General features: G+C 37.4%; 1 protein-coding gene across 16 annotated transcripts in view; it reads left to right on the forward strand.

Annotated features, from left to right (window-relative positions):
- The window catches only part of ptprk (protein tyrosine phosphatase receptor type K), a 222,837-nt gene that overhangs the window by 49,143 nt on the left and 159,088 nt on the right, over positions 1-14,606 (forward strand). For all 16 annotated transcript variants that reach the window (XM_073817108.1, XM_073817107.1, XM_073817113.1 and 13 more), the window contains one exon: positions 3,547-3,669. In XM_073817108.1, coding sequence (XP_073673209.1) covers positions 3,547-3,669 — 123 coding nt within the window. The remainder of the gene's footprint in view (positions 1-3,546; positions 3,670-14,606) is intronic.

The raw sequence follows: 14,606 nt of genomic DNA on the forward strand, positions 1-14,606 counted from the left end.
TATTCCCGTGCTACTTAAGGCTGGTTTTGTGGACCAGGGTCACATGAAAGTAAAATTTAGTGATCTTCATCCACATTATCTACTGGATTGAAAACGGAAGGGAAAATAATAATAAACATGCATAAGCTATTTTTGCTATATTTGCACTTTTAAACAAAACCCACCCACAGCTTTCTAGTGCTATATTGGCCTATTTCTGTGCTTGCGACCAATTTGATCCATAATAGACTAAGTATCTTTTTATGGTGTTGTTAGAGGTTTGAGGCTCAGCTCATAATGTAACTTTTATTAGTGCTCTTGGATGCATAAGAAGTGACATGTCTTTTAATTTAGTGCGTCTCAAATGATTTTAGCATGACATGGCACTAAGTCTGTGGATTAGCAGTAAATGACAGCGGTATTATTAGCCTACCGTTATATTCAGTCAGATTAAGTGTGCAGACGTCTCTCCTGCTCTCTGGAAGTTAGCTTTCTTCTTCTTTAGTTCATTTGATTCACATACTCAATCCACTCTTGCAACGGTCTGTTTGCAGAAGTCGTCGTCAGCCGTTTCCTACATTTGCATGCGTTTGAAGTGCAAAATGTAGGAATTGCCTGTTTTACTCTGTTAAAACTAAATCTACACTACACTGGCACAGGATATTCCCTTAAAATCAATTAAAACGTAGAGCTCAGGTCTGTTATGCTTACACAATCCTGCAACTAGAGAACTGCAAAATGTGCTTGAGTTGAGATTATTGTAATTTTTGTTTCGACGCAGTCTGGCGTAGAGATCTGTTGAACGATGAGGACTCATTTCCATGTATAACTTTAGGCTCGCTGTGGAGATAAATTTGTGTGGTCTCTTGGGAAGGTGCAGATATTTCTTTCCCAACGTAACGCAGGGCCGTTTAATTAACACCTTCATCTGTCTGGATTTCTGCTCTCTCTGTGAAATCACTGAGAGGTTGTAAAGGTCAGTGGATGTAAAACACGGAGCGTCTGACCTTTACACAGGTGAGAAAACCTCACATAATGAATGCACTGCTTTAGAGTCACTAACAAGTTCTGAGTCAGTCATGACGTCCTGTCAAACAGCTTTTCAAGAAGATGATAGTTGATCGTTCAGATGAATGTCCAGTTTGGAAGTTGTAGTGGAATGTTTAAGATTGGAGAGGATGGAGATATTGAGTGTGATGATATTCCCTTTTACCTCCCTGGTAGACTTTATTATATTAAACAAATCAAATAATGGCACAAATGTAGCCTAAAAGTCTATAAAATGCTGAAATTTGCATGCCTCAGTTCTCCATCTCGCAGCTTATTGATGCTTTGTGAAAGATACAGCAGATCAACACAATCTGTCATACTTTACTAAGACTGTACATTATCACTCAACCAATGCTCATTAATATACTGAATGCTTCTAAATATTTATTCAATTGCAATGTATATTTGTTTTTTAAAGCAAGAGCCACCTGCTTCAGCATTGCAAATGTAGTGATATTTGTCAGGCAATAGAGCACTCTAGAAGACATGCATGAGAAAGTGGAAAAACACGTACACACACACACACACACACACACACACACACACACACACACACACACACACACACACACACACACACACACACACAGAGCGGTGACAGATCGTCCTGCTGCCTACACTCATGTCTGTTCTGTGCCATGACTGCATCAGCTCCCATCTAAGCCCACACACACATACATGAACACTCAATGAAATGCATATACTATTGTATAGAAATACCAATATACTGTATAACAATTTATGAGCGTGTAGATTTATATTGAATAGAAGTTGCATTAAAGTTCTAATTGCAGTGTATTTTATGTGATGGATCATCGTGGCAGAACACCAGAAAATAATATGCATGTGCAGTCTAAAATATATATTGTACATGTCATTAAATAAATTGGCATAATTAGTCAAAATGCATCATGTAATTACTTATATCTGGTCTCAAAGCTTGCGTTTTACTAATGCAATTCATCTGTTGTGTACATTTCTTTGAATTACAGTTCAGTAAATTCATCATCCTGTCATTTCAATTCAAATATCAATTCAACATCCTGTGGAGTGTGAACAATTCACATTCACACTCATGAACTGAATAGGGAAGCCAGTTTTGCCAACCACACACACACACACATAGACACACACAGGCGGATATTGGCAAAAAGAGAGGCAGAATGGCAGAAGGACGTGACACACTCTTGATGGGAAGACTTTCCTATATGTTGTAAGTGTGTAATATGCTACTGCTGCACCACAACTCTAATATATCAAACCTGATTCTGTGTTCATAACGGTATGAATCACAGATGATTTATGCTTTTAAAGGTTTATAAAGCTCTTGTTAGCTGAGTCTTTGACTGTATGTGCTAGTACTCATTATCACCCTGTCTCGCCTGCACTTTTCATAATAAGACTGAGATATCAGTAATCTCTGTAAATGAGTAACAGAGTCTGGGTTGTTGTTGTAAGAACATAATAGCCGACTTGAGAAACACAAACAGAGGCTGTGTTTTATAAGGAAGCTACACTCTTAAAAATAAAGGTGCTTCACGATGCCATAGAAAACCTTTTTTGTCTAAATGGTTCCGTAAGAACCTTCCTGTTTCACAAAAGGTTCTTTGTGATGATAGAAGGTTCTTCAGTTTATAAATAGGTAAGAAAGAGATGGTTCTTTAAAGAACCTTTGATTGAATGCTTCTTTGTGGAAGCAAAAATGGTTCTTCTGTGGCATCACTGTGAAGAACCTTTTAAAGCACCTTTATTTTTAAGAGTGTTGAGCACTCGATTTGGGCATGTGCAGAAGTGACTTGCTCTTCTGTCATATGGTAAATCATAGGGGTTATTTAACCTTATAAAAAGTATTGAACATGGTACAGTGGTGGCATTAAATGGTACTACACTCTTAAAAATAAAGGTGCTTTAAAAGGTTCTTCCCAGCAATGCCATAGAAGAACCATTTTTGCTTCCACAAAGAAGCATTCAGTCAAAGGTTCTTTAAAGAACCATCTCTTTCTTACCTTTTTATAATCTGAAGAACCTTTTTTCACCACAAAGAACCCTTTGTGAAACAGAAAGGTTCTTCAGAAGTTAAATGTTCTTTATGGAACCATTTAGACAAAAAAGGTTCTTCTATGCCATAAAATCTATCTGTTGTATAACATTTGAATGATCATCCTTTTTACATACCATATTCATATTATACCCTTCATATTCATATATCGTGACCATATGCTAAAGTTTTTATGCTGTACTAAAAAAGTGTCATATAATAAAAGTCCGTGATCAAAATGAAAACTGGAAACAAAACAATGAGTTCAAATGGAAGGTATACTGGAAAACATGTATTTGGGTGGGTTTAATGCTGTCACTTTGTATGAAAAAAATAAAAATAAAAAATCAAGTCTATGTGCTTTTCACCAGTGGTCACAGACTTTTGGATCTCATTCACAGAAAGCTGTCAGGTGCTGTACTAATAAAGTTGTGCATTTATGTTTGTATTGTAACGTGTATAATTGTCTTCTCTTCTAGGTGGCTGCACCTTTGATGATGGCCCAGCACAATGCGACTACCAGCAGGATCCTTACGACGACTTCGACTGGACGCATGTCAGCGCTCAAGAAGTGCCATACCTGCCCTCTGACCTGCCCCAGGGTGAGTCCATCAGACAAACCTGTGCATAGCTGGATTAAACTAGATTTAGATTCTACTACGCACTATTACATCTTCACTAACCTCATGGTTGGAGAATCTGAGGCAAGTGGGGAAATCTCCAATTTGAAAGAACACAGAGTGAGAGTGAAAATGCATGGTTTTATCTGCCCTTGGGCTTGTTTAAACAGTGAGGCAGATTTAGGAATGTTTTAATGGGTTGCTAACATTTGAACAAATTTGCAGCTGTGTCTTATCGTGTCAGTGTAAAAGCCATTACTGAAGAACTGAAGAAGTTGAGAGAAAATAGGCAGGTAACAGAACATTAATCTTCCTTCAACTGCCGTTCCCGCTCTCCGAACACTCCTCGGATGGGATCTGAAAATACTTTGCCATTTACATGACAAAACGTGTGAAGTGCCGAAGGGGGAAAAAGGCTTTGGTCAAAGGACTGTCATACGTGACACAATTAAGCTTTTTAAATGCACTCAAAGAAGACGCGAACAAGAGAGGAGAGTGGAGCGTTGCGACCTTCACTTTTCACCTCTCCGACGCTTAATCACTCGTTTTCAGACAGGAGATTCTGCTCAGGGAAATTAAAGCATTTCACTCTCAGCTAAATTCCTTAATTAATAAGATATTAAGTTATTAATCAAGGCAGGAGAACAGAGAAGGTCGTCAGCCCTTGCTTTCAGTCAGGTAGGGTTTCACAAGGAGAGGACCTGAAGGGGAACACGGCAGCTTTTATGATAATAGCTGTTGCATCTTGCTCGAGGTGCTTGGTTGACAAACACATTTGAGCAAATGAATAGGACAAAATGGAAATTTGATATTTTGTCATTGTTTGCTGCATTTAAAAGGCATGCATTTATTAAGGTTTATGTTTCACTGTTTTTGCTAGTGTGTGGGCTGCAGTCTCGCACTACATTCGCTTGAGAACACCATTTAGAGGACTCTTATCTGACTTGTCTCGCATCTAGAGTTGACGAAGATGGGATATTTACATGTCTTAATTTTGATATCAGGCAATCGACAGAAGTGCTTTTTCTGCAGAGAGGCAAAGGGACAGGGGAAAAATATAGAAAGGTGGACAAAATAGACAGGGAAAAAAATTGGGTAAAATGGGCAGGAAAAGACACAAGTTTGGACAGAGGGATAGAGAAAAGGACAGGGGGAAAAACAACTGTGGACAGAAAGATGGACTGGGAAAGAGACATGAAGATGGACAGGACAAGACAGAAAAGGACAGGAAAGAAACATGGACAGTTTGATAGACATAAAAAAGAGAGAATGATGGAAAATATACAGGGAGATGGACAGGAAGAGACAATGTGGACAAAACGTGGACAAAAAAGAAATGTAGACAGAAAGATATACAGGAGTAGACAGAAATAGACAAGAGTCTAAACAAGACTAAAAGAGAACAGAAAAGGAGAAATGTGGACGAAAAGGATAGAAAAGGACAAAAATATTGGCAACAATAGACATCAATAAGAGAGAAGGATGGAAGGGGCAATAGAAAGAGATGGACTAAAAGAGAGAAATGTAGACAAAATGGACAGAATAAAGCAACTGTAGACAGGGACATGGACAGGAAGAGACAGAAATGTGGACAAAAAGTAGACATGAAAATAGCAATGTGGACAGAAAGATGTAGACAAGAGAACAAGACTAAAAGATGGACAGGAAAGGAGAAATGTGGATGAAAAAGGATAGGAAAAGACATAAAAATGGACAGAACGATAGACATCGAAGAAAGAAGGATGAAGGGGAAAATAGAAACAGATGGACTAAAAGAGAGAAATGTAGACAAAAATGGACAGAATAAAGCAACTGTAGAGAGAGAGATGGACTGGACAGGGACATGGACAGGAAGAGACATAAATGTGGACAAAAATTAGACGGAAAAAATAGACATGTGAACAGAAAGATTTACAGGAGTATACAGAAATGGACAAGAGAACAAGAATAAAGGATGGACAGGAACATCACAAAATGTGGATAGAAAAAGAAATGGATGGAAAGAGAAAATACAGAGATGGGCAGGAAATGAGAAATGTGGACAAAAGTGACACAGAAAAGATATATATCATAATATGATAATTGACAAGAAAAAGAGAAGGATGGAAGGGGAAAATAGAGAGAGATGGATAACGAGAGAAATGTGGACAGAAAATGAACAGAAAAATACACATACATGTTAAGAAAAAGATAAGACTGCAAAAGAGAGAAGAATTGAAAGGGAAAGAGACAGTGAGATGGACAGATATGTGGATAGAAAGAGAGAGGGATGGAAGAACACAAAGAGATGGAAAGTGGAAGACAAATGTGGACTAAAAATGAGTTTATATAGGTTTATTAGTAGCTGATGTGTATGAGGTTCATTATGGTCCATTCCTGCACTCTCTGCAAACAGAGCATTTTTATAATGTGATGCAAACATGTTTGCATGATGTGTTTTCCCCATAATTACAAACATTAAGTGACGCTAGCTGCATGGGTTGATGTCTCAGTCCTTGAGGGAGTCGTTTGGACGGCGTGGCTGAGTGACTCATTGTAACAGTAAGTGAGCACAAAGCCTGGAGAGGATTCTCTACACCTACAGGGATACTTTTTGAGTGATGGTGGATTAGCACAGGCACATTAGATGCTGGTTTTGTTTTTTTGTATCATTCTGCCTAAAGGGGTTTTTACACTGATAGTATTTTGCCATAAAAATCAACCGGAAGTTGCTCCTTTTCAATGGAAGTTAGTGATTTAAGGCGACATAGCCCAAAGCAACTGAAATGGAAATGCACAAAGTTGTAAATGAGGAGTTGATCTTCTGGTGAATGGGCTGGTAGTTTCTTACTGATGTTCAATGGCTTTAAATCTACTTAAACACTGGAAGTCAAAAGCTTTTGATTTGAGGGTTGTGGATTTGGATTTTTTTTAGTAAATGGTGAAATAAATGGTGGACAGTTTCTCATCTTCTTTAATCATTCTACCCAGAAGACTCAGTACAGAGTTCTAACATCCCTCTGCTGTCATAAACATCAAAAAAGTAAAGTTGAGTGGTGTTCATGTGGAGATAGAGCTCTTTATGAAACAGCTCAGATGTAAAATTGGGACGTCTCAGCTGAGGGCACTTAGATCCGCCTCATGGATCGGCCTCAGGATGCTTATGCATATACACTGATTGTCATGCTGCGGAACGTGTGCCGTTTGATACGCACCTAAATCTCCAGCTGTAAAGCCTGATGAAAACCTGGTTCCACTGGAGGGGTGTTTGGTGAGATCCAGTGATGTTGTCCAACTGGCTTTGGGGAGCATGTGAATGGAACGAAGGTTACTGCAGAGCACACACAGCGCTGGGAGTAACCCTGACATGACTATATAAATGCTGTTTCACACAGCACTCCCTCATCCACCCTACTCTCTGCTTTATTTTACTGTCATGTTCTGCACATCCTACACAGGGCTTGGAGTCCATATATTTAGCAATTTTATGGGAAATGATTCTGAAACAGTCATTTTGCCAAATTACATCTACACTGCAGTCAGATGATTGCTTGGGAAAAGTAGTTGACTACACTGCAAACATTTGCCAAAATTACATTGTGTGGGTTAAAATGATTGATTTTTCTTTTATGTCAAAAATCATTAGAATATTAAGTAAAGATCATGTTCCATGAAGATATTTTGTAAATTTCGTACCATAAAAATATCAAAACTTTATTTTTGATCAGTAATATGCATGGCTAAGAACTTCATCTGGACAAATTTAAAGGTGATTTTCAAAATATTTAGATTTTTTTTGCACCCTCAAATTCCTGATTTTCAAAGAGTTGTATTTTGTAAGAGCTGTAAGCTTATTTATTTCTCAAAAATATTAATTTCAAAAATCGACCCTTATGACTGGTTTTGTGGTCCAGGGTCACATTTATCTTGGCAAATGGCTGTTGCATCTTGTCTCACTGTATTGAACATTAACTGGTTTTATTCAAGTCAAAAATATTATTTAATATCACGGAATATAACTAAATCAATTGATCTATACCAACAAAACAAGAAATAGGTAGAAATTGTGTGTTTTTGTTATGGCATGAGCTTTGCATTTCAAAAAAGGTGTTTATAGACATCCCTACCTAAGAAGGCAGTAGAATTTTAATGGTATTGGATACAGTTTATTCAAAAGATTATGTTGACTGCACATTAGCAATAATTTTTACTAAATATGGGTCCCTAATTTACGCAAAAGTAATAAACAGTAGTTTTTAGCTAAAAACAATTCTATAATTGTAAGTTAATGCTATTTAATTTTAAGGACACATGGATAGGAGGAACTACTGTGAACACTACTGAGTGATAACTCTAATTAAATAGTCTGAGGAATTTACATAAGGCTATAAAGTGATATAGTGTTTTGTAACTCTTCACTGGAAAAGTTTGCTTTGGACAAGATATATTGTCTTTAAAATATTTACATTTTACATTTTGTAAACTGCAAAACTGTTCTGCTCCTGAACCTCATGTTTAGTGCTGCTGGCTCTGAATGACTGGTTATGCTCTTGTGAAGGTCTTGAGTTACTGTGAGCGTTTAAAGATCGTTGGGAAGGACGAGCATTTCAGCGCAGCGACAGAGCTTTCCGCTCTACATCTCCTGGCCAGTGTTTGCCTGACAAAAGGGACCGTTCCCCTCAACAGTCTCCCGTTAATGTGGGTCACTGCCATGAAGGAGAGCGCGCCGTACCGGCCTTTCCACTGGCCTGTAAAATGAGAGCGCTCTTAAAGAAGCCGAGCAGTTTGGACTGATGTGCGCTGTGTTTGAGCGCTGCAGAGGCGGCGTAGGCAGTTTGCGATTCGGCTGTTAGCGCGGAACGGTCGCGTTAGTGTTGTGGGAAGTGTGACAGCCATCTTGAGTGTCTTCTGTCAGCCATCTTGTTGAGAGTGTTGTGACAGCGTCAATGTTATTCTGAGACTGTGTTTTGATAGCCGCGGATGCCTTATTTAGATAATGACTGCTGTGGATGTAAAATTCAGTCCGTTTTATTCTATGAAATTCTAAGAATTTCTACCAAAAACGAAACTGTTGTGAAATCATAATCAGTGCAAGATCTCCTTCAGTTAGTATAAGCCGTTTCCAGAATTGGTTGTTTTGTTTTGGGTTTTGATGACTGGTTCCCACATTTTATTGTGATAGCGGTAACCCTGGTATTATGGAAATGGTCATTAAAGCTGTGTTTAATGCCTCAAAATGACTCATTGTAAATGCTTTTAATTGCTATGGTTTTTCTCAGATTTTTCTCACATTGTGCAGTTTTTTCCTCTGGTGAAGGTTGAGCGTTTCTCTCGGAGCAGCGGGGATCTGAATGTGAATGCCCGCATTTTACATCACTGCCAAAAACCCAACAGCCCATTTCAGTTATTCGCATTTCATGAGCAATCAAAGAGAGCTCAGATGGGATGTGTTTGACAGGTCTGTTTCCTCTCTGAATGTTGAGAGATAACAGATCAGCTTATATTTTCAGACAACTGCACGTTTAACCAGTGCCTTTGGTTGTTCAAAGTAATCTAGTCTAATAGAGTGTCACTTAAGGCCCCTGTAGAATTATAGGATGTGGAATTAAAGTTAAATGAATCTCAAAGAATTGTGCAACTGCCATAAGTGTGGTTTTTCAATAATATATGAAATAACATTAATAATCAGTGTCAACGCTGCAAATGTGTATTTAAATTAGGGCTGTGCAATTAATCGAAATTCAGTTTCGATTTCGATTTCAGCTTCAAATTATTATGAAAATACGATAATCGAGATAAAACGATTATTGCTCCAGATTCCGCCCCCTTTGTGCGCTTTTGCTCCTCTATAAAAGCCCAATTTCACATGCAAATCAGTAAAATCACGTAAAAGTGACTTGCATAAATTGGGACTTGCTTGATTTATTAACGTTTATTTATTTATTTGTTGTGATATTAAAAGCACGAAATGCGTTCAGAGACGGAGCAGATGTGTACCTAAATGGTCAAATACATGCAAGTATATGTCAAAATGTGACGTTTGGTGATTCGTGTAAACCTTTGTCAGTTATGTCTCAAATTAACCTAAACAGTTAAGAATAAAAATACACGTGTAACAGTATATTGGATCCGTGCAGCTCTTAAAGCGGCCACGAGTAATATTTCTTCTGCCGTCTCTGTGCTTAATGTTCATCAAACAACAAAAGACAAAGACAAAATCACTCACTGCTCTTGACGAAGGGACTTTTGTAGTTTTTATACGAAACACAGCATGTTTAATTCTTAAAGTGAAGACTATGTCCCCCAAAAAACTGTTTCATTTGTATCTTTTTTTCTGTTGTATTGCAATCTTTAAATTAATCAATCATATAAAGTTCCGGACCCACTCAAAATCATGTTAGATAATTGTGATAACAATATTGACCAAAATAATTACGATTATGATTATCCACATAACTGAGCAGCCCTAACTTAAATAAGTTGTTGTTTAGATTTTGTCTAAGCTTGTTTGAGTTACATCTAGGTTAGCCAAATGCAGCAGATGTTTATATATCTAAAATATTGTGCAGGAACCTTGACAAGCATTATAACTGCTTCCAAAGTGTAAAAGTAGCTGGTTGAAGTGTTTTCTGACTAGTCTGGGTGTGTCTGCGTGTGTTTGACTTGTGTGGTTTTGGCATAGGTCGAGGCTGCATTCTGCAGAAGTGTGTAACAAAAACGTGTTTTTTTTTCCTGCCCAGTCATTCTCTGATTCCACTGAGGAGTGACTTGAACATCAGACCCCTGAACACACTAATGCGCTGCACATTTCACATTGACTGAGGATTTGCTCTCTTGCTCACACTGAACTCCTACACCCTCTGGAACGAGGCACAGAGATCTGTTTTACATCAAAGCATCAATAGTTGATGTCATGACTGCTAGTTTCTTGTTTCTCAATCCATTTCTGTCTCTCTTGTTCTCTCTTTGAGTAAATAGTCTCAACCTGTTGATTTAAAGGGGTTGAATTATGCACTGTGAAAGATGGCGACCTGCAGTTGTTACCTTAAGGAGCTACCTGAGTTAAAGCATAAAATTGAGTTATTTTTTTAGGGCCTCTGATAATGCATTGTAATAAGGTTTTTTGCATTGAAAAACAGTGACCGTTTGAATGAACGGGACATGTTTCGCTTCACCTTTAGCAAATGCCCTCTTCACATGTGAAATGAGCAGCAGAGCAAACTGAAATGGGTGTGTTCTTGTTGTTATTTTGCTTTGCTTTATTGAATTCAGTTTTGAGATAAATTATTTGCTTTTTTGTTATTGTAAATGTCTTTTTTGGACTTTCTTAAAGCACAGCCCTATTTTCCTCTGTGTGAAGCAGCTCTGTAAATTGCTGTCTTTTCAAGCTCACAAGCTGAACCATTCTTCAAAGACCCCATAAAATTGGAGTTTTTGTTTATTAGCTTTGCGGTCATCTGTGTGTGCATCTGTGTACTTTTAGCAAACACTGTACACACATTTCTGCAAAAACAGTATTGGTGAAATCATCTTGCACTCAGTGACATTAAACTCTTATTTTACTTGCAGTGATGAAGCTCTAATGACCTTTAAAAAAAGAAGAGTTTTACCGCTGGCGAACAGTTTTGTGGCAAAACCTTGACAAATATCCATCATTACTTACAAACCTGTGGCAAGAATGAGTAATTTATCCATTACAGCTGTTCACTGAAGAGAAATCCGAATATTCATGTAATTTGAGTGGTGTAATGAACAAACATTCAGTGAATTTAAACAAATTTCTCTCTTACAAAACAACACAAGTGCTTTTTGGACCAATTTCGAAAGGAATGCCATTATGCATTGTGAAAAACGGTATTAAAAAGTTTTAGTGTGCACTCTTCATTTTTTCTGATTTTATTGGTTAATTTGCATATCATGTTTTGCCATGATTTTATTATTTTTAAACGGAGGAATTGCAGTTTAATTAGTTGGCAAAATGCCAATGATAACTGTTTAGAGAAGAAAAATGATCCAACTGCTTATAATACCATGACATAGAACATGCTGTATTGCTAGAGCTAAATGCACTGAAAAACACAAGATGCGTGAAGTGGAATGTTTGATACTTAATATTTGCATGATGGTTGTAATATTATATTAATAAAATAAAATGAAATAAATATTTAATATTTTTCTGAACATTATTTCTGAAGATATATTTGATGATATGTTTGCATATAGGCAAAACTTTATTTGCCTTAATATTTCATGCATCTTTTCAAACTGTAAAAAAAAATCACATTTTAATCTTGATTCAGTCACACATTATTAAAAAAAGTGAAATGTTCTTTTTTTTTTTTTTTTTTTGCCATATCGCCCAGCCCTATGTACTGTGTGTTTATACTGATTAGAGTATTGATCACTCATCATGTGTTTCCATTTCATTTGCATGCTCCCTATGTATACAGCAGGTTGGCTGGAGTCTGGAGCAGATGTGTTGTGTAGATTCATCCTGAGCTGTGAGGTTTGAGGTTTGTCAAGTGAAGAGTTGAACTGGGTGTAGTTGTGTGCAATCAGTGGTGTGGTGGTTTAGTTCTCCGTCCAGTTTTGGGCAGCATACTAACATAAACCACAGCTCTGTACTCGCTAAACCAGCCTCAAATCTGAGCCTTGTGGATCTGAACTCGTGTTCATGTGTTTTTGTGGCTTTGAGAGCCGGCCAAACTCGCTCGTCTAATATGTCGAGCCTTCTGTCGTCTTTCCTCCGCCGCTCTCGTCATTTCTCCTTGGTTTTACACTGAAGTGATTAATGAGCAGTTCACAGAAACCTTCTCCACACTCTCCAGCACATGTTCATAAGGAAGCACTTACATAAATCAAAAAACGCTCATGAATCTGTTTTATTTTTTGCCAGTGACTCTTGGCTGAACACTAGTGCCATCTGGATACGCCGTTTAGTTCATGCGACCGACCTTTGACCTTTGGAGTTGCCTGGGGCCTCTGCGAGAAACGAGTGTTTACCCAACGGCCGTTTATAGCGGAAACGGCGGGACACACACCTTCTGACATCCACGCCGCTGTTCTCACCTGCAGCCATTAACGGCCCGCTGTGAGCGCCACGCTTTCCCCTGGAGTCAGTTCAATTACTCAGCCAGCATTCAGAATTGCTCTGTAATCCTGCCGCAAGTTCACTTATCTGAGACGCATGAGCTCATTGTTTAACTTCCTGTTTACACAGGTTGTGTTTAGCTTTATTACATGTGTAATACTTGGTTGCATTGGTCAATGGTGTCATACTGTGCTGTATAATAAATCTTAGTCAGGTGATTTTCTCCATAACTCTGCTAGTTTCATCGCTCTTTCTTTAGAGAAAACCATACATATTCATTAAGAAATCCATGCACATGTTGTTGCTTATTTGGTAAATAGCCAAGTAATAAGCATGTGCAATATTACAAAATAAAGCCAGCAGGGTGATTGGAATGGAAAACAAGTGAAGTGCATACTACCACGTACTAAAGGTTTCAGCCAGTAGTATGTAGTCAGTATTTTGCCTTATTGACAAAAATGCTGCACAGTTTTCATCTTAGAATTGCAGAAAAGGTATAGAATTGCATTGTACTGCACATTTTGACAATGTACTGGGTATATTCCCTATGTACAGAAGTAAATACATACATACAATATACAGTCACCCAAATCCATTTTTCATAAAAAAAGAAAAAACAAATTGAAAATTTCATTTTCAAATCCATATTTTTTATAAAATATTAGAGAGTGCAAGTCAGTGGCTACCGTCACTTTGAGAATCAAAAAGCTTATCAGTGAACACAAAATTAATACCCATGACTCTTGATGATATATTTAGGTCTTATGAAGCGAAATGATCAGTCTGTGCAAGAAACTACTAAAGTTGCTCAGTCAAAACTCACTTTGACTCAAAATGAGCCGCAATACACAATACCATCTTATGATCCTATGATGCTAGTTTTTGGCAACTCGTTTCATTGATCTCATCTTCATTAATCTCATATGCTTTTTTGACTTATGGAGTATGCATTTTATGAATCACCAAGAACCACAGTTTCAGCTTCTTTACTGTTTTAGTGAAGAAAAAAGTCACATAAGAGTAAGTCACCCGGCTTGAGAATAAATTAAAAGCAAATTTTCATTTTTGAGTGAACTATCACTTCTAGTGTTGGTATAGCCACAGATTGGAAAGGTAGTCCTTGTGAAGGGAAGTTGTTTATTTCTGTATATTTTAAAAAAAACAATCCAGATTTTGACAGCAATTGAAGTGTTAAAGAAATATGCAAATGAGTAAATGCCTTCAGAATTGCAGAAATCGTTTGGAATTGCTTTGTACTGCACATTTTGACAATGTACTGGGTATATTCCCCATGTACAGTAGTAAATATATACTATATACAGTCACCCAAATCCATTTTTCAAATATTAAAATAATAAAAAGTGCAAATCAGTCACTTTGAGAATCAAAATACATATCAATGAACACAAAATTAATACCCATAACTCTTGATGATATAGGTCTTATGAAGCGAAACTTGCAAGAAACTACTAAAGTTACTCAAAGTTAGAGTTACTCAAAACTCACTTTGACTCTAAATGACCACAGTTTCAGCTTCTTTACTGTTTTAATAAAGAATAACGTTACCTTAGAGTAAGTCACCTGGCTTGAGAATAAATTAAAAGCAACATTTCATTTTTGAGTGAACTATCACTTCTAGTGTCGGTATAGCCACAGATTGGAAAGGTAGTCTTTGTGAAGGGAAGTTGTATATTTCTGTATATTTTAAAAAACAATCCAGATTTTGACGGCAATGAAAGTGTGAAGGAAATATGCGAATGAGTAAATGCAATCAAGGAAATGCAGGTGTTAGTGCAACCAATCAGGACTTTCCTTTGTATTGGAGGTTTATGTCAGATTTTTTTGCTGT

The sequence above is a fragment of the Garra rufa genome, chromosome 13 (genome assembly GCF_049309525.1).
Source record: "Garra rufa chromosome 13, GarRuf1.0, whole genome shotgun sequence".
In the NCBI taxonomy this organism is placed as follows: domain Eukaryota; kingdom Metazoa; phylum Chordata; class Actinopteri; order Cypriniformes; family Cyprinidae; genus Garra; species Garra rufa.